This window comes from Hypomesus transpacificus, chromosome 15, assembly GCF_021917145.1.
Source record: "Hypomesus transpacificus isolate Combined female chromosome 15, fHypTra1, whole genome shotgun sequence".
NCBI classification, from domain to species: Eukaryota; Metazoa; Chordata; class Actinopteri; order Osmeriformes; family Osmeridae; genus Hypomesus; species Hypomesus transpacificus.
The window spans coordinates 11409189-11428498 of record NC_061074.1 but is presented as its reverse complement, the minus strand read 5'-3'; the positions used below and the strand labels follow the sequence as shown (position 1 = coordinate 11428498).

Genomic DNA, 19310 nt, shown 5'->3' with positions numbered 1-19310 from the left:
AGGGCCTACTATAACGCTTACAATTTCACCACCATCAGACTAGCTATTTTCAGTATTCTCCATTTAAATATAGCAGTAAAAAACATCAACAGCAGTACTTGATATTTTCTGAGAACGCTTATTTTATTACAATGTATTTTCAAAGCTACATGCATGTTTATTACTATTATATTATCATGACCATCATAAGAATGGTAGTGAACGATTAACATCTGAAAGACCAGTAAAAAGACGAGACTCATTTGCATTTCAAGAAGCAGCTGTATTTGACTATAAAGGCATATCTAATCCAGTGTCTCTACGCTGTTTTCTTTATATTTCAGTGTAAAAAGCCTATACTCTATTAGAAAAAAAGAAACAAAAGAACAGTTAACCCAAAATAACATCTCATAAAAAGAAAATAATCATCAAAAAAATCCCCATTCACCAGTCATCCCAATTAAAATAGAAACAGCATTTCATTTTCACTAACATTTTCCCTCGAAACAAATATATATATAATTTCCTTATATATATATACCTATGTATTTATTCTCAAGGCAGTTGGTCATGGCCAATTTATTGACCTTGTCATGGCCATGTTTGTCATTATGTCAATGTAATTAGAAAATACCTAAAATGAAAGGAAAGACTAGAAGCACAGTTTAGGACCAATGCACTGGCCTTGGACTTAACTCCCAGTGAGCTAGAGGCTGAGAGTGAGAGCTGATACTGAGTGGCACACAGAGACACACACACCATCTTTGAACCAAGTGCAAGAAAATACTTCTCATTCACTGCATTCTGCTCAATCACAATGTTCCCTTTGCAAATCCCCTCCATGGACTTCTCCCGCTGCATGGAAGGTTGGGCTGTGCATCTTTTGTGGCCACAGGTAGAGAAGTGTGTGTTGGTGGGAACAGGATCCACACCCTCCCCCCACCTCTTACTGAGACAGATGGGCAGCATTCATTCTAGCAATTCAGCCCATAAACTGCAGGGGGCGGCGTGTGCCACGGCCAGCAGCTCTCCAGCATGGGTCCCTGCATCATATCCTACCTCCAAACATCTTCACAATCTGAACCGAGAAGCCGTTCATCATTTGAGGGCCAACTCTCTTTTCTCTCTCTCTCTCTCTCTCTCTCTCTCTCTCTCTCTCTCTCTCTCTCTCTCTCTCTCTCTGAACGTTTGTCTGCAAAAGCAGTTTTGGAGTTTGAGTGCGTCTCGGGCAGGGCAGGACAGGAGACGATTAGGAGAAAGCCGCACATGCCAGCACTCTGATATTACAGTAACTAGAGCAAACAATATGATCTTCCCTGAACACTGAAGAGCTCAGTATGAACAACTGGTATGTCTGAGGAGGCGAGGAAGGATCAGGCTGGAGATGGGGACAATACACTCGAAGGGGTTACATCTGATGACAGCGAGAGCTGCAAGTTTGCCGTTTTTATTTCTGTGCTCTGCAGAGGCTCTTGGTAAACACAAGGACTAGGAGTGATGAGTGTGAGACACAGAGGAAGGGGCGGTTTAATGACATCCAAGAGTTTTACGTTTCAAAGTCATGAGGCTTGATATGAACAGGTCGGGTTATTATTGAGTGAATGTGTGTGTGTAAGAGAGAGAGCGACAGAAACAGAGAAAGGGGCAGCAAGCGAGGGATGGAGAGAATGCGTGTAAAGGACAGAAAGAGAAATCCCTGGGCTAAAGTTGAAGGAGCGACGGAAAAGAGGTCCACACAGGGCCATAACCTCCTCCGTCCCAACCCTCCGTTCCTCCTGATGGTCGTCCAGCACAACTATGTTCCCCTCTTCTGCAGCTCCTGAATAAAAGCTGCAGGAGAGAGAAGAAACAAAACGACTCTCATTATGTGACGCTGTATCGTGTCTGGGCCATGATGTTTTGCTTCCTCGACAGACTCGGTTACCTCCGATGATCTCCTCCTTGACTTTTTGCAACTCTTTTCGAACCTCCTCCAAAATTTCCTGGGAAAAGGGCGCACATTTCATTTAAAAAAAAGGTTTATGATTGGAATTCTTTGTCGGCAATAGAAAAAAACGAAACGTTGCTACAGTGATGCTACTTATAGGTTCCTCAGAAGAGGTGTGTCGGGAAAAGATTTACCTGCTTAATTCTCTCCATATCGGGCTCCTCGCTGCCTCCTGTGTCGTTACTACCACCCACAGGTTTAACCCTGATTATATGAGAGAGAGAAAGAGAGAGATTAAAATCCTTCCACGTATCCATTGGAACAGGTATCCATTTTGCCAAAGCCAGGCAAGTCCACCCCCACCACCACGACAACAGTTCAACCCATCACCATAACCAAGGGTTCAAGCTCAAACAATAAACACCAACATACACATCCATCGTTCTGAGGGTAAACAAACAACCTGAGGCCTTTTCAACCCTTCTTTTCGAAAGTCCTTTGACTGTTGCCAAGCGACCAGAGATGACGCACACAAACAAACATGAGGAAAGGCATACGTTGTTGTGTAAACAAAATACACAATCAGGAAGTCCCGTGAGTGAGGGATCGATGTGATGCAAGCGGAAAAGCAAGCGGATGCAAAAGGTTCTGTTACACAATGCACCCTTCAAACACCTGCCTTCATACAACATGCACCAGTAGAGGGCAGCATTTCCCAGAGCTGCACTGTTCACCGGAGAGAGCGAGAATGACTCTCCTCAGGGAGAGAGAGGAGAGACTGTGGACACGAGAACGGGACAGCATTGGTTCGTTTCTCGTGTCAGGGGGCGGGGCCTTGTACCTGGGACTCATGGGAAAGGGGGAGCTGGGGTCCATGCTCTTGCTGATGGAATTGCTCCTGTTTGTAAGACACACACTGTGCTCTTAGAACGCACAGCTCACACAGGCTGCGCTTTTTGGAGGGCTCTGCGCCGCGTTAGACGCAAGAACGAAACATGTCCCATTGCCTTAGCCTTCAATCTTGCTAATCGGACACCGACAGTAGGAAGCTTACCTTGGCATTGTGCACGCCTTTTCCCAAGGTCTTCTGACCGTTTCTAAAGAGAAGAAAGAAGAAAACTTGAAACACAAAATTGGGAGCAATAGGTCTGTGGATATACCGTTTTCTGCTACACGTAAACAAATGCTAAGGAACACTCGCAAATGCGCAAACCGTTCTCACCACTTTGGCCTTGAGATTCTGAGTCATCCTTTGGGAGGAGAAGGGGAAAAAAAAAGAAAAAAAAGAGCTTTAACCACATGACAACACCTATAGGAACAACACTAGTGACACAAGAAATGTCACGTCGTATGACAACATGGCATGAAAAAAATCAAATAAATGGAACAAGAAAACGATTGTACAGGAAGGCCTGTTATGTAAAGGTTCACGATGACCTTCTGGTCATTGTTCTGGTAACAGTCTGTCGCCCATTTGGCACACACCGTTTCTAAATAAGCCTAAAGAGTATTATGGGTGTTGGTGAGTAATATATTGCGAGCAAAATGCTATTTACGTTTTCCTCGGGTTTGGGATCTGTCTTGGCAGGTGGTTTCCCAACCTGGTCGGTTGCCTTCCTCCTGAAAAAGACAAAGTGTCACACCAAGGAAGAAATGCTTTCCTCTCAGAAGGCAAGTACATTTCCTGTCCCCATCAATCCCTTATGACTAGAGTCATCATAACCTTCTAATTCTAGCCTCATGGTCTATCTGTCTATCCATCCAGCCAGCCAGCCCATGTGTATTCACACCTTTAAGCTATTGGAGACATAAACTACTCCCATTCATGAGAACCTTGCAGTTTTACTCTGAGCTAGGTTTTTCCGGACACTTCCTCGTGTCACCCACCTCCGTGCCAGGATGGCACTCATCTCTCCCATCAAGCCTCCCCCGCCCCCGCCCCCGCCCCCTCCCCCGATGGAGGAGGTGCTGTTGCGACTGGCGTCAGCCCTGGCGATGGGGGCGGCCACAGGCGCACCATCCTCCTGCTGGAGGGCGAAAGAGACAATGCAGCGAGGTCACTAGTGGTTCCAGGGCAGGGCTTCCTCCACAGGCAGATATACATTCAACGGACTAATGTTTCTTCAAATTTGACTTTGAAGAAAACACAGCCCGGATGAGCTTTAGGTTATTTCGTTTGACATTTGGTTGAGGGGCAGTTCTACGGGCGTCTGTGAAGCCCTCTGTGACATGGCTTGTAGATAGGGCTGGACAAATCCCATCTGATTTGACGAGGCCCTGTGTTCCATCTCCCTCCTCACCTTGTTCACTTTGCGGAGCTTTGCTCCTGCCAGGGCGGCTGCCAGGCCCCCGGCCCCCCCTAGGCCCTCTCCGCCCCCCCCGGTAGGCAGGGGCGGGGCGGGCGGGGGTGCACCCGAGGGAGGGGGCGCCGGGGCCGGGGGGGGGCCACTTCCCATGGCGGGGGGGCAAGGTGGTGGAGGAGGCGCCGGGGGAGCAGGTGGGGCAGGAGGCGCGGGGGGGGCTGGAGGGGCCGGGGGGGCGGCTGGAGCCATGGGGGCCATGGGAGGGGCGGGGGCGATGTTGACTGGGAAACAAGAGGAGGGACAGAAGCACACTGTCAAGACCCGCCACAATCACACAGCCACCTGGAATGCCCTATGAAGAGGCTTGGCATGTTGGCGTCGTGCAAATGAGCACGTAGAGACATTTTCCGTTTTCAGTGGCAAACGGTGTGACATCGATACAATCGTGCGGTGTATTGCTGTGCGAGTGGTGTGTGTAATGTTGACAGAAGAAGAAGAAGCTGCGTTTGGTCCGTCTGATGTCCCCTGACCTGCGGCTGCTTGTCTCTCCTGTCTCTCTCGCTCTTGTTTCTCCCACTCCTGTCTCTCTCGATCTAGGCGCTCTCTTTCCTGCTGTTCCAGCCTCTGCTGTTCCAGCCTGTAAGGACGCACACACACACACACACACACAACCCGCGGATTAATAACTCACAGAAACAATCATACTTCAAAACAGACTTAGAGTGAGGGCAAGAAAGTGACTATTGAAATGTTGTTTTGTGAAAGTGTGAATTAAAGTCTGTTTTTACACGCTTACAAAAAGACGCCTCTTGGGACCATTTTTATTAAAACTGCCACCCCCCGCCCCCTCCCCTCAATCTAAACCATGCAGATTACTTTTCACTCCTCACCAGCGACAACTGTTACAGACTAAGCTAGACGGGGCCGTTTAATTGTCACAGATGGAGCATGGTGTTAAAAGCAAGCACACACTTTACAATTCAATTCTTCTCGCTGGCCAATGGCTAGCTGCAGCAAAAGGGCATTTCACAGCTCCTTACTAACCCTGTCCTGGATATCCAAGACCACATCTGGCCAAGACAGGCCACTGTCACTGCAGTTCCCTGCATCATACACACACACACACACACACAAAGTCCCCCTCCCCCAACACATCTGTCACTCTACCCAGAGAATCTGTTCCACTCTCACATTTGCTGAATCCCACACACACACACTCCTAAAGTACTGTTGGTTGACTTGGGCAGAGTGCCAAGGGACGGTGAGGACTTGTCCTACTCCACAAGCCGCGCAAGAGAGCGCTGGTGCGCAGCCTTTGACGGACAACCTCCACCACCGGCTTGGTTGTGTTGCATGCTGGCCCCATTAGCGTAAATAAGATTAGTTAGCAAAGCTTGAGCCTAGGCAGGCGAGTGGGGTCTACAGAGCCACGTTTGTGGGGAGGGGGCTGTGGGGGGGGGGGGGGGGGGGGGGGAGATGGCAAGGAAGGGTGGGGGGGTGGGTCACAGGGAGGGAAAGGATTTAAGATGTCAGGAGGCGCTGGCCTTGTTCAGCTCTTCGACCTCTAACCTGAGGAGACCGGCTGAGGGCTAAGCGTGAGGCTAATGCCATCAAATCCTCAGAGTGTGACTGCGCTGAGCAGCATGCCACGGGGAGGATCTCCTTTTTACGAGTTAGCGCGTCTTTGGCCTGGATGAGCATGCTTTATTGGAATTCTCTAGAAGGGGGCTACTCCACAGATTGAATGGAGACTCGGTGGCCATATATGATTTATGGGAGGCCTTTTAACAGAATCAACAATTTTCTTTAACCGGAATAAACCGCTTGCAGCTTTTGTTTTCAATTAATTTTTCTTCACACCTTTAACACTTCATCTACCATTTTTTTTATACAGTGATAATGGATAAATTGTGTACTCTACCATTTAAAACACCTCCCCTCCCCACTCCCCCCCACCCCCATATGGCACTTGGTACCTCCGCTGCTGTTCCAGCTCCTCTGGGGACGGTCCATTTGACACTGGGCGGGGGAGGGTAGCATAACCTGCAGGGAGAGCAGAGACAGCCTCTTTGGACAAAAGAAAATGCATGTCACACTCAATGTTCCCACGTGTACATGCTACACTACATGCTCCAAGAGTAGCGCCAGCATTTTATGACGGCACGTTCATCGCCACAACACATTTAACAGCTGAACATGCTGTTCGTACAAACAGATAATCCTTCCCCAAGGGGCGTGTGCGTGGACGAGTGTACAGAGGGGCACGCGCACGTTAACGTGAGCGTATTGGACTTGTGCAAAAGAGTATCTGAGCAGTTCTCCTACAGGAAATGATTTAAAAAATACTACCGCCAACGAAAGGAGCTTGCGGGGCTGTCCACATTGAGAACAATGGATGACGTCACTACCTGCATCTGCCAAGGAGTTGAGGACCTCCAGCGCATGCAGCATGCCGTTGGCGAACAGGGTGGCGTCCTCCTTGCTGCCGAAGTTGAGGCCCCACACCTGCCGCGCGTCCCGCCACTGGTGGAAGTTGGGCGTGGCCTGGTTGTACTTCAGCCCCTTGACGATTGGACAGTTGATCACCACCTGTTTGAAAACATGGGGGGAGGGGGGGGGGGAGGGGGGGGGGGGGGGTCAGCACAGCTTTTCCTGGCTGGCCACCGACAGTCAGCCAGCAGTCAGAGACACAACATAGCAGGGTTCGTTCAGTCTGCCTCCTGATAAGTTTAAGTGAAGCGTACGAACATGTATCCCTATTTTCCCCTCATCGAAACAAATGTAATGCCAAAACATTTAAGGCAAGGTCATAATGGACCACTGTGATACTGACTCACATTAAGTCCATTTGGCATTTAATATAGTACTTAAGTACTGCTTTACTGTACACGTGTACTTCAGGCCACCAGTTGGCGCTAGTTTTGTGGGTCAGGGGGGGGGGGGGGGGGGGGGGGGGGGGTGGGAGGAAAGAGAGAGAAAGATATCCGAGTCTGAGTGGCTTGAATGTGCTGAGGCGTTGCTTCTCTGTTTGTTTTACAACTCCTGAATTCCACAGGGCACAGGAGTGAGCTGGCGGGCCAGCAGGCGTCCAGAGCAGGCGTCCACGCGCTAAAAAAAGAGAGGCCTGCCAGTTCAACTGAGGGCCTGGAACCTGTCCTAACCTCAATCCTCTGTCTGCCGTTAGGACACAGACAGTGTCCGTCACAGTAATAGACAGATGGGGGGAGGTGCATGTTCTCAGAAAGAGACAAAAGATGCGTAGGCCTACCAATATCCTTACTACAGTACCATACTATTTAGTGTATGTACATACATACTATATAACATGTATGAATGTATGGTAGAATGGGTATCAGGACTCACAGAGATAGAGAGAGAAATGGGTGAATGCTGTCACAGGAAATGGTTGAGCAAGGCAACTATCTAACAGGAAACACCATCCACTTAAAGAGTTGCCTCTGGGGGGGGGGGGGGGGGGGGACACTTGGGTGGGCGGCCGAAGGAGAGTTGAGAAAGCCAAGAGCGAGACAGAGAGAGAAAAGTCTTATTCCCTGGCACCAATCAGAATGAGGAGGTGGGGAAAGGTTGGGGTTTGTCTGAAGACCCAGACAGGTGCAACACAGTGGACAGGTGGTGTGGAGGAACCGCTGGTGGTTGCGTCACGAGGAGCATGGGCTCGTAGACGTCTGCGGCTCCAGACAGCCACAGGTGCAAAGAGCCCCTGAGTCATGGTTGATCACCGCCAGCAGGCCCTTCAGTCCCAGATGTGTGAGGCTAAAGGCCTGAAACGCCTGCTAATGAGGATCTGTTTGGAACACGGACGAACGAATGCGCAAATAGATGACTCGCAAGGTCGAAAATACATGCGCGCACACACACAAATAGAAACACAGACACATACATACATATAGATATATAGAGAGAGAGACACGTATACAGACAACCACGGCTGTGAACCCATGCACACACAATTACACAACCACATACACACTGTCGGCGTGCTACCTGCTGGTCTGTCTGCATTTTGCGTCCCACCACTCTGAAGGCGTTGTTGACGGGGTTGTGGTAGATCTGGACCCTGCTGAAGGCCTGGGGCCCCGCGCCCGCCGGGAGCCACTTCTTGTTGCCATCGTCGTAGATCATCACCGTGGCCCGAGCCTGGCAGATACTCGACTCACTGGCGGAGGGAGAGACAGGGAGAGAGTCAGCGTGCCGTTTGATTTCATGACCGTTTATCTTTTATTCGGATTCGTTTTTTCACGATCCACTTTTGGCAACGTAGCGGGGGGGGGGGGGGTCGATCGTGCCGACGAAGTTTAAAACGGAAGATAAAAACGGGAATTGTTTGGGGGACGTGATGAAATACTCAGTCAGGGAAACGGGGAGAGATGGAAAAAGAACTAAACGTATAAATCAGCTTGGAGGGAAAGAAAAAAAAAGAAAAGAAAATAAAAAAAAGAAGGGCTCAGAGGAAGGAGAACGAGGCCAGGAGTTCAGAGGCGCAGAAAGAATCGCAAAAATGAGCTACGTCACACCCTACCATAAACACAGCATGCCAGGGAGAGAGAGGAGCTCGTCCGTCCAGACTAGTCCAGGATTCAGTGGCTCATGTCAGCCGCCGTCACCCTTTCCCTCTCAGGGCACCTACTGCACTGAACCCCCTGGTCAACTGACCGTCACTGGAGGGAAGTGACCGACAGCTAGGTGAACTCGTGAGACCCAAGCCTTCACAGTCATATCAAAGGCTCGTTGATAATGCTGGAGTATAAAGTCTCAAATGAGCTTGACCTCTTGGCTTGAGTCTCTCCCAAACATGCCCATATGTGTCCACCAGATTGCTGAGTGAGAATGTGGGTGTAGAGAAGGGAGTGAGGAAAGAGAGTCGGAGGCTATTTAGAGAGGGGAAGGAGGGATAGGGGGAGATAAAGAATTAGATCAATAGGAGGCTCAGAGGCAAAGAAACGAAGGGAGGAAGGGAAACATGCGGATAATGAGGGACAGACATTCAGATGTGGCAGGAACGCAGTGAATGGTTCACTTCTGCAGGAGAGGAGAGATTGGTTTGATTCCAAACAAGATGAGGGGGAGAACAACAATGGAGGCAGACAAAAACAGGAAGTTGAGCCATGTTCCGCCTCTGAGAGAAGGTTGCGGAACCTTCCACCTGTGCTCCATCTCTTGCTTACGGGCGTAGGCGTGTGCACCAAACATTCCCATTCCCAAACACACACACGTTCATTCACATCCCCCTCACACAACTGATCATTAGAGAAAAGTTTGGGGGCTTTACCAAATCATACTAAAGTTGGGTGCACTCTTAGGAAATGCCTACAAAAGGTTCAAAATGTTCCCTGAACTACAACTCCCATAACATACTTTCAGACTACATTCGCCTGAAGCACTGACTGTAGTTATGTGGTGCAGACTGGTTTGTGTCAGTGAGATGAGAAAGACAGTCAGTCAGGTAAGATAGCAGCCAAAGTGAGACTGGCAGGTGCTGAGGGCCACCCTGCTTCTGTGCCTAGCAAACACAGACAGAGGAAGGAGGAGAGAGAGTAAGAGACAGAGACACTAATCTGTGATCTCCCAACTTCCTGTGACACATCTCACACAACCACAGCCCACTTCCTGCTCCTACCGCTGCCTTATAAGGGCAGAATAAACCTGGCAGGAGAATGCAGACAAAGGCACACGTCCACGCAAAACACAAGTTGAAATGCTTATCAGCCAAGTTCAATAATGAGATAAGAATGATATGAGAATAGAAACACTAGCAGACAAAAAAAAGAAAGTGACATGAAGTGGGACTGTAACAAGAGAAGGAGGATAAAAGAGAGGTTTGAGAGAGAGAGAGAGAGAGAGAGAGGTCAGAACGGGTGGAAAAGGAGTGAAACTGGGGTTGTCACCTGAAACTTCCCTAAATTCATCTCGTTTTCAAACACGCTACCCCTGGTGTGTTTCGGACCCCCCCCCCCCCCCCTCCCTAACAGGGGAGCGGTGAGGGATGCTGGGAACTAGGAAAGGACAGAGAATGGGACTGGGAAACTGCTGAATAATTTATAGGAGATAAAGCAAGGGCTCAGGACCCAGGCCGAGAGTGAGGAGTGAATTATTGATACGCCTACAGATACTGAGACTCATATGAGACTCGTATGAAAGCAGGACGCACAAGCACACACACACACAAAAAAACATAACAAAAGTAGGCACAACAAGTTTCTAGTGTTCTCTCCACTTGTCAACACACTAGTATGCACAGAATTCACACACATCTTCTAATCTTCTTCAGATTAGAAATGCAAAAAATGAATTCAAATCCTGCTGAGGCTAAACAATCCTTTGTTGTGATCCAGGGAGTGTAAAAAAGTGGAGTTAAGCCAAGTGTTAAATAGCTGACCACTTGACTTAAGAGGTTTTGAGAGAGAGCTCAAACTTGGGTCACAGGTTAAATATTTTTTCTTTTCAGAGTCTAAGCATTACAAATAAACCTTAATCACATATTTCAAGTGTTGCGTAGCTTGGCTTGCATGGTGAAACAAGTCAGTCTGTTCCTGAGAACTAGCACTACTATCAAAAGTGTTGATCAAGATAAAGACACACACCTTAGATCAGGGGTGTCAAACATACGGCCCGCGGGCCGGAACCGGCCCCCAAGGAGGTTCGATCAGGCCCGCAGGATAATTTGAAAGTGGAAAAAATGCATAAAAGACATGGAATTAATATTTTTAATTCGCTGCAATTCTTTGCACTCTTTCCATCAGAGTAGAAGACAAGCCGCATCACTGAGACAGACTGAAAACAGCAGACGGTATCAATTAATACCTTGGTCTCTACTAGGGATGGGCGAACGATGCCTTGTGAAGCTTTGATGGTTTCTTCCGGATTGTGCCGGCCCAAAGAGCCGAACTATCGGCGCTTTGAAAATGAACAGCGTCATCTAGCAGCCGTTTAAACTGGCTGAATGAGGCGTAGTGGTTGTCTCCGACGGTAGACTACCCTACGTTATTCAATATTTAATTAAGGCTACATGTGTTCATTTTGATCTGATATTAGTGCTCACACATTAAAATGTTGTGATACATCCGTAGGCCTTTAGAATTATGTCATTTTCTCACAGTAAAAGTTAAAGAATATCGTACGGGATCCACTGGACTGGGGCGCGAACTTGGGATCCCAGATTCGCATTAACAATATGTAATCGTACAACGCTTTAACCAACTACACCACCGAAGAGATCATTACTTGTTAAAGCGGTTGGACGGACTTTATACGATATGGTCTTTATATCAATTAAACTAGATAACACAGAAGAAAGACATGATATTTTGGTTATTTATAGCAGAGTATGGTATAATTTTAATGGTCCGGCCCACTTGACATCTCCCTAGGCCGTATGTGGCCCACGATGCGAAATGAGTTTGACACCCCTGCCTTAGATAAACCTACTAATAACAGGAAACACCCTGAAAATGAGCAGAGGAAAAACAATAGGCATATAGGTCAGACCAGTGGTACAATGAGTTCCTCTTTCAAAAATCGATTCCGACTGTTGCAGGTTCCTCGCTGGCTCCTAGTCAAAAACAAACATTCCTATTCTGAAGAACCAATAGTCTAGCAGTCGGTCACTGAGGGGTTAACAGGAAACTGCAGCGCAAGGCTGGGGCACACGCTCCATGTCTGTATAAGGCTGTGTTTACAGCTTTACCAAAAGTACTGTCAAGTACGGGCAGGCCCAGTGCCTCTGTCTCCCTGCCCCCTCCCTCCATTTTTTCTCTCTTTCTCTCTGTTTACCTGAGACTACCACCATGCGCTTTCACCACGTAGCTTCTCATTTCCCTACATCCAGGCTCCCTGTTCTGTCAATCACCGTCTTTATACAACGCTCAGCCAGGATTTTTCCATGTTATAGTTGCTTTCTTTTTCCATTTTCAGACTTTTGTGTTTTTCCTTCAGAAAATGGGATGATTTGGGTTTGAATATGGTCTTGAAGATCTTACACGTTTCAGAGCATATGAATGGTATGAGTCATGTTGAAACACACAGTGCGTGTATAATGACGGGCTAGGGCTTGATTCAGAACTGTGAAAGGGTACTTGCTTTTAGAAAAAGCATGAAATGGAGAGTTCAAATATTGAACGTTCCTCCATCTCGGGCCATTCTTAAACTCTGTTGAAAACCTGAAGTACAGGAATGGAGGGAAAAAAATTTACTCTATAAAAATGTCAGGCAATACTCTGACCAACACCTAGTCCCTCTTTCATGCCTGATAAAAATAGAGGCCCCATTTCGGCGAGGTACATGATGATGCAGATTGGGGCATCACACATTCTTAAAGGAAGAGTAAAAATAACCTGGTCTACAGTCTTCATGAAGCACCATACAACCTGCTCTCTCTCTCTCTCTCTCTCTCTCTCTCTCTCTCTCTCTCTCTGGTGCATGTCCACCATGTGGACTTACCCATGCAGACCTACAAACACATATGAAACATTGACTGTGAGACTGTAACCTAGAAAATCATGAACAGAGAAACACTCTTTCCCCTTTCTTCCTCCTAATACACGCACACACAGTCACAAGCAGCAAAGGCCACTTGAGACAACACGTCAAACAGACCAGACGTTTTAGTTGGGGTATGAATCTACTGCAAGTCTCGCTCATCATCCAGACCTGCTGAAGGGACCAGTACAAAAGGTTCAGCCCAGCGAGCCGCCCACACAGCCTCCAGCCATGGAGTGGCGTCACACCGTGACACAGCCCTAGGCCATCCGACAGACACCGACAGGTCTTCTCTGAACAAGTAGTAGAGCAACAACGGTGGACTGTGACGCCCGTATAGCAATATCTGGGGGCCAAGAAACTTCACAGGCAGATGTCACTGTAGTGAGATGGGGTTGGAGGAAACTCGAATTCTGTGTGTGTTTTGGAGTCTGGGTTCCGTTCGACTGATTCTAGACTATGGTTTTGAAAAAAGCGCTAGTTTTTGTCATTTTAGTCGTTAAGCAGATGCTCTTATCCAGAGCGACTTACAGTAAGTAAGTAAGTAGTGTGAAGTGCCTTGCCCAAGGACACAACGTCATTTGACACGGCCGGGAATCGAACCAACAACCTTCTGTTTAATAGTCCGACTCCCTAACCGCTCAGCCATCTGATCAGGAGCTGTGTCTTAACCTGAACAACATTTTCACCTTCCTTCTTTCTTTCTGTCTCTTGCCCTCTCTCTCCCCCCCCCCCCCCCCCTCTCTCTTTCTCTCTCTCATGCCTGAAGCTCCACAGGTTCTAGCCTGCTGCTAACACACATGCTGCCGACCATCGTTTTTTTTTCTCCCCCGGGCTCTCAGAATCAGCCACACAGTACCGTCTAAGTGGGCTTTCTGGACCGTTTACCGCCGTCTCCTCGTCCCTGCCGCCTGAGGCTCCGATTCGGCTTTAGCTTTGTCCGCCATCTGCATTTAGTTTGGTTCAGACACAGACTTTTTGGAGGTCTTGCTCTCCCCGTCAGACTCGAGATATAAAACCACTCAGCATTCTTTGTGTGCTGACTCATCAGTGCCTGTGTTCTTCTGGCATCCGACCCCCCCCCCCCCCCCCCAAAAAAAAAATGATGGGACACACACACACACATTTCTTGGGTTGTCAGTGGGCAGGCCTCCTCCTCCTCCAGGATCTAGCCACTTGAGAGGGTCGAGGAAAGGGGGAGGGGTTGAGGAGGTATAATTCTAGCCGTCACGGCTCTCAAAGGCAGGGGCGTGACCGGCCTGGTCTATGCCCTTATTTGGAACAACACAATCAGCCGTCTCTCTCTTTCTTACACTCTCCCCTCCTTGCTGTGTTTAATTTCCTTTTACAGGCCGAAGCGCCCCTTCTCTCGACTATAGCTGATGAGCATCATCCTGGGGAAGAAGCCCCCCCCCCCCCTAGTATTGGACGGCACAGAGAAACGCCTCTCTTGGTTGTCCTGAGATGAGGATACCGTGTGGTCACGTTTGGTTGCACTGACTTAAAAGTCGGACCGTGATGGAAACTGTGTAAATATCCAATCCATATCATATATACCACACTAACTGTGCTATAATCCCGGTTCTTCATCTAAGATCGGTTTGTTTTCGTTCCCTGTAATAATTTTAACGTTAGGGACCAGGTAACAATAGACAGAACCTCAATATCTCCACACATACACACACAATAAGCAAAGTGGAACCACGAACCACAATCCTTCATTTGAATTTTGGCATGGCTGAATGTTAGCTGTAGCTAGTATTTTTTCCGTTTTTAGCACAGATTCAAGTGTTGGGCCAACACGGTGGTCACCGTAAAGTATTCATGCCTGTGTAAATTGTGTTTCTGGAGGGAGCAGCGATGGAATGAGGATCAGTGGTCTTCTTAACATGGAGTGTGTTATTGATGTGTCACACAGCAAATTACACAACCTTAGATGGAGAAGTGACAAGTTTGCTGATGATGATTTAAACATAGTTAACCCAGGCCAGTGTACGAAGAGTCAGAGGGAGAACAAAAAAATTGCTCAAATGTAGTATCATTTCCCCTAACCCAAAACCCTAATTTGACCCTTGAAAACTAAATCTCTATCAAAAATGTATGAATTAAGTCTACCACAATCAAACAGAGCTTTTTTGGAGGAGAGCCTTCTCTCATTGCAGTCCTGCTCATCCAGTGCCCTAAGTGAGGCTCAGTTGACACGAGAGAGTGCGTTTGTGATGCCTGACAATATAAAACCGTTTCACACACACGCGTCCATTATGCTCCATTATGGAGTGGCACCATCCTGAACCCTCCTGCACGGCCATTAGCAAGCGGCCATTGCTGACCATGCATTACATCATTACAGCATGGCTACCCACAACAAGCTTTGGCAGAACGATGATGTCAGGGCTCAGGACTGTCCAGTCATTGCCACTCACACTTGGCTTCCACACAGGTTTCCTGAGTGCAGATCCTGCTTTAACCATCTGTAAAGAAACACAACCGACAGTGGACTTTGTACACGGCCATAAGGATTATCCTACGAAGAAGCTAGGTGACCCGTTAGTGAACCACCGTACAGTAGATCACAAGTATCAAGGGATTTTAAAAACAGCCATACACACACACACACACACACACAGGAGTCAGGTCTAAAAATGTGAATGCGGAACACTCAATACGGGGGTGATGCTGAAGACAAAATGTGAACTTTGAGGTGGGGTTTTTGTTCGGTTTGCGGGGGATGAATCCACAATTGAGATGGATTTTACCCCCCAACCCAACCCAACCCCAGGCTACAGTCCCAGATCAGGCCATATGCGAGCTTCGGCCCTGAACAAGCGGAGGGAACATCGCAGCCTCAACGCAAGACAAAAGAAGAAAAAGAACCAGAAAGAACTGAGGAAACTGGATTTGTCACTACTGAGACAATAGAAGTATTTGTATTTGTTGTTTTGTATGTTGAGCCACTCCTGTAGCAATGCGTCTAATCCTGAGGCAGGCACACATAAAGGCCTATTTATATGCGTGAGACGAGGTAGAACCAATTGGGCTCAAATGTAAGGGTTAATCAAGTGTTAGACATAAACACATGTCACAAGGCAAGCTCAAAGTTCTATATTAGCAAGATACCTTGAAAAGATCAACTTTTTGAAGAGCTACCTGGCTACATTGCCAAGCTGTGGAAAAAGCTCTTTTGAGGTGAATTTTTTATCATTAATTAATCAACATGCACAGCCTCACTGTCTTTCTCTTTCTGCTTCGGGTGCTGGGAATAAAGAGCGACTGCTTAATTCATTACAGATAAGATTTTCCATAGGCACAATTAGGTCAGAGTTTTATTGTTATCAAATGTAAAAGTAGAGGGCATTGCTTGTGGGCGGAGGCCCTGCGTGAAAAGATAAAAAGATCAAACAACAATAGGACATTTAAGTGCTAATCCTGTGTTGCTAATGTTTAGCCAATATACTAATTACTTGACTTGCCAAGTAGGGAGGCGCTAAAAAGTTGGAAGAATATACAAACATCAGCCATTGGCCTGGGGTCACAGGGTCACCAATGATGAAGGGGGGGGGGGGGGGGGGGGGGGGGGGGGTTCGGGGGAAGTGCAAGTAGAATTTCAATCCATTCGTTTCTGTAGCCACTTTGTATTGTCTCTACTGTTACAGCATGAACCAACTGTCCAGCCGAGGCAGACAGGTAAATTCAACCTCAACTGACAGTACTGTGGAAAGGGAAAAGCCAAAATCCATTTCTGGAAGTCTAAACTCACACTGCATTGCGAGACGACACACTGATTCTCCCGCATCATAACACACATACCTAGAGCACATGTTTGACTTCAGCGCCAACTGACACGGTGTTTGTGCCTTTCTCAGATATGACAAACAATTCAGAGCAGATGTTGGTTTGATAACAACCATCAATGTGTCCCAATACCCATCCCTACCCCAATACATAGTATGTATATAGTGTCTACCATCCTAAAGAGTATATAGCCCACTGGGACGCACCAGATGATTTATATTGCATACGGATAAAGACTACTTCCTGTGTCACAGGTTATACAGTCTGGAGGGAAGCGACGCCAAAGATTGAAAGTTGGATTGTGGCTTATTTGCATATTTCACCCAGTTCGTTCGAAAATAGAGCCGTCTATGTGTTTGTGATGACTGAATGAGGGGGGCATTTCTACTGTTGCTGTGTCAGCTTGGGAGTCGGTACTGGAGTACTGGAAAGTGTTGAACACTTGACCAAATCAAAAGTTGTGTCACTCACATACCGGTAGAGACGCTGGAGTACAATGAACCTGAATATGTGACCACATTCCTTTCCTCACCTATTATGCAAGCAAGGTAAATGAAGTGACCGCTTTAGGATAGCAGACCGTTCAGTCAGCAGGCTATAGGTCAGTGCTGGCTTTGACAAAGTCAAAGCACTATCCAGATACTAGTCAATGGGATTACTGACACTTCTATCACAATCCCCCTCTTTCTCTTTACATTCCTGAGGGACATTAGTTAAACCAAAAAGACTACTCTTGTTCAAAACAACAACATCAACAGGTGTATTGTTACAGGAGAAGAGCTCACCAGCAGCTCTCCATGTTTGTTTTGTAGAGACAACAGTACAGTACAGTTGTACAACTAACGGAGATCATAACAGGCATAACATCAAACTGCATCCTCAATGAACGGTCTGGTTGAAAACAATGTATGGTTTTCATTCATGGGCCCAACAGTTTGAATAAAAAAGCAAGACCCAGAAATGACCTAACCAAGGAGCTGTAGCTTCAAAGTAGTAATTGCCAACTGCACAGGCTGTGACAGGATGTGGAATTTCTGGACTTGAGTGTTTTATGCATGGGGCAATTTGGTTCCGGGTACAACCCTGGTCAACTCCCACGGGTAACAAACACTTTTTGGATCCCAAAAAGAGTGGCTTCGTCGTGCTGAACGTCAGACAGACAGCTGCATTTTAATAATAGTGCACAATGAGCGACCCTGCGTAGGCCTACAATATCACTGACACGCAACGTTGTCTAACATATCTACCATAAAAAAAACATGATTTTCCAATAAATGTAGGCCTATGTCAGACAGAAAGGCGACTAGGCCTTAAGCCGCTGGCAAAAGTTCATATTCCTACTCACGTAAGTCATTTTTCAAATTACTTGGTACATGGCAAGAAAGGTTTCAGGTAGGTTTCAATACAATTTGGCATGTTTCAGCGGTTTCAACAGGCAGAAGTTTCTTATGGACTGATATCGGACAGAGCTGGGAACTCCAACCGCTCTGGTTCGCCTAGCTCCTACTTGAAGGGATTTTCGTCAAGCTAAAAAAAGTGATCAGATCAAAATGAAAGCCCGTGAAACAAATCAATTGTAACTAAAATACGGTTACTTTAATTATTGCATGGTATTGAGATGAGCCATATCATGCAACAGCTTGAGTTGAGTCAAAACCGAGGTATAAACTCCCATACGAAAAACTTAAGCCATGTTATGCTATAAATTGTGGACTACAAAAGCAAAACCGTCCCTCGACTGCACTGTACGGTTGTCCAAAAACCACACATAGCGTAGGCTACAAGAACGATCAGATTCGACCCGCTTACCCACCTCATTGTTAGGCGAGAGCGGAGATCCTCTCCGATGCAGTTTCGTTGACTTCAGATCTACGGCCCGGGGTTAAAAAGCAAAAAAAGAAATACAAATCGACAGTTTTTGACGAGATTCACATCTACAAGCAAAAAGGTGAGTGCCACAAGCAGGATAAAGACAAGCACCTCGACGATTTCCTGGTTTTGAAGAGGGGGGGTGGGGGTGAAAGAGTGGATACAGTAGGAGCGGGCTTGTCAACTCCAATCAGTATCCAAGACTCATCGTTTCTAAATAGCCTGTCCGCGCGAAGAGATTAAACCTTCTCCGATCAAACAAAAACTACGTGTTTTTTTTTACAAATATTTTTTGTCAAAGACTAAACTACTTTACGTTTCTTGATCGACAGAGCTGAGATTTTTTTTTTTTGCCAGACTTTACTCCCGGTCGCAGGTCGGTGTAATTCATTGGTGTCTGGCCCAACCCGCCGCCAGCTCCGAAGTAGGCTTTCATTCCAAGTTTACCCCTCCCCTCGCTTGATGAAAAAAAAAAAAATCCTTTCCCTAGTGGCTGAACTGTATATGCCTAACACACCGATGTGCATTCAACCACTGAAATACATAGGACTACCACAAAGTGTGTGAAAGGCATTATAGATGGACAGAAACGCATTACTTCATTTATTTGTCTTTTACTGATAAAAGGCTCACAGGATGCTATACGAATGTGTTCTGGATTATTAGCCAACTTGACATCATGAAAAACCTGGTATCTATCTCCATAACCAAATTGAAGGTAACACAGGTGACATAGCCTAATAATACACTGCATTCCCCATTGGAGCAGAGGAGGAATGAATGCATTATGTCTGCATTGCATGTGTAAACATCTGAGCACTGATCAGCACAAACACACACACAAACACGCACACCCAGATGACTATTCCACAACCTGCTGAGTAACTTGATAGTATGTCATATCATATGGGCGTTTGTGTTACATTTGGTTGGCCTCTAAAACA

At 47.0% G+C, this 19310-nt stretch overlaps 1 protein-coding gene across 3 annotated transcripts; it reads right to left on the bottom strand.

Moving 5' to 3' along the window:
• Window positions 1–241: 241 nt before the first annotated feature.
• On the bottom strand, window positions 242–18804 carry vaspb (vasodilator stimulated phosphoprotein b). Of its 3 annotated transcripts, XM_047035502.1 has the most exons (15): window positions 18478–18804; window positions 18311–18366; window positions 8215–8386; window positions 6618–6798; window positions 6186–6276; window positions 4740–4846; window positions 4207–4490; window positions 3794–3933; window positions 3463–3526; window positions 3129–3156; window positions 2961–3003; window positions 2748–2804; window positions 2101–2170; window positions 1904–1961; window positions 242–1809 (listed from the first exon to the last, which is right to left on the bottom strand). In XM_047035502.1, the coding sequence occupies exons 2-15, from the start codon at window positions 18313–18315 to the stop codon at window positions 1775–1777; spliced, it is 1335 nt and encodes a 444-aa protein (XP_046891458.1). In that variant the 5' UTR covers window positions 18316–18366; window positions 18478–18804; the 3' UTR covers window positions 242–1774. The 3 variants fall into 3 exon arrangements, with proteins under 3 accessions (XP_046891458.1, XP_046891459.1, XP_046891460.1); XM_047035503.1 differs by having other exon boundaries at window positions 6186–6252; window positions 18311–18802; XM_047035504.1 differs by lacking the exon at window positions 2748–2804 and having other exon boundaries at window positions 18311–18804.
• Window positions 18805–19310: the final 506 nt, after the last annotated feature.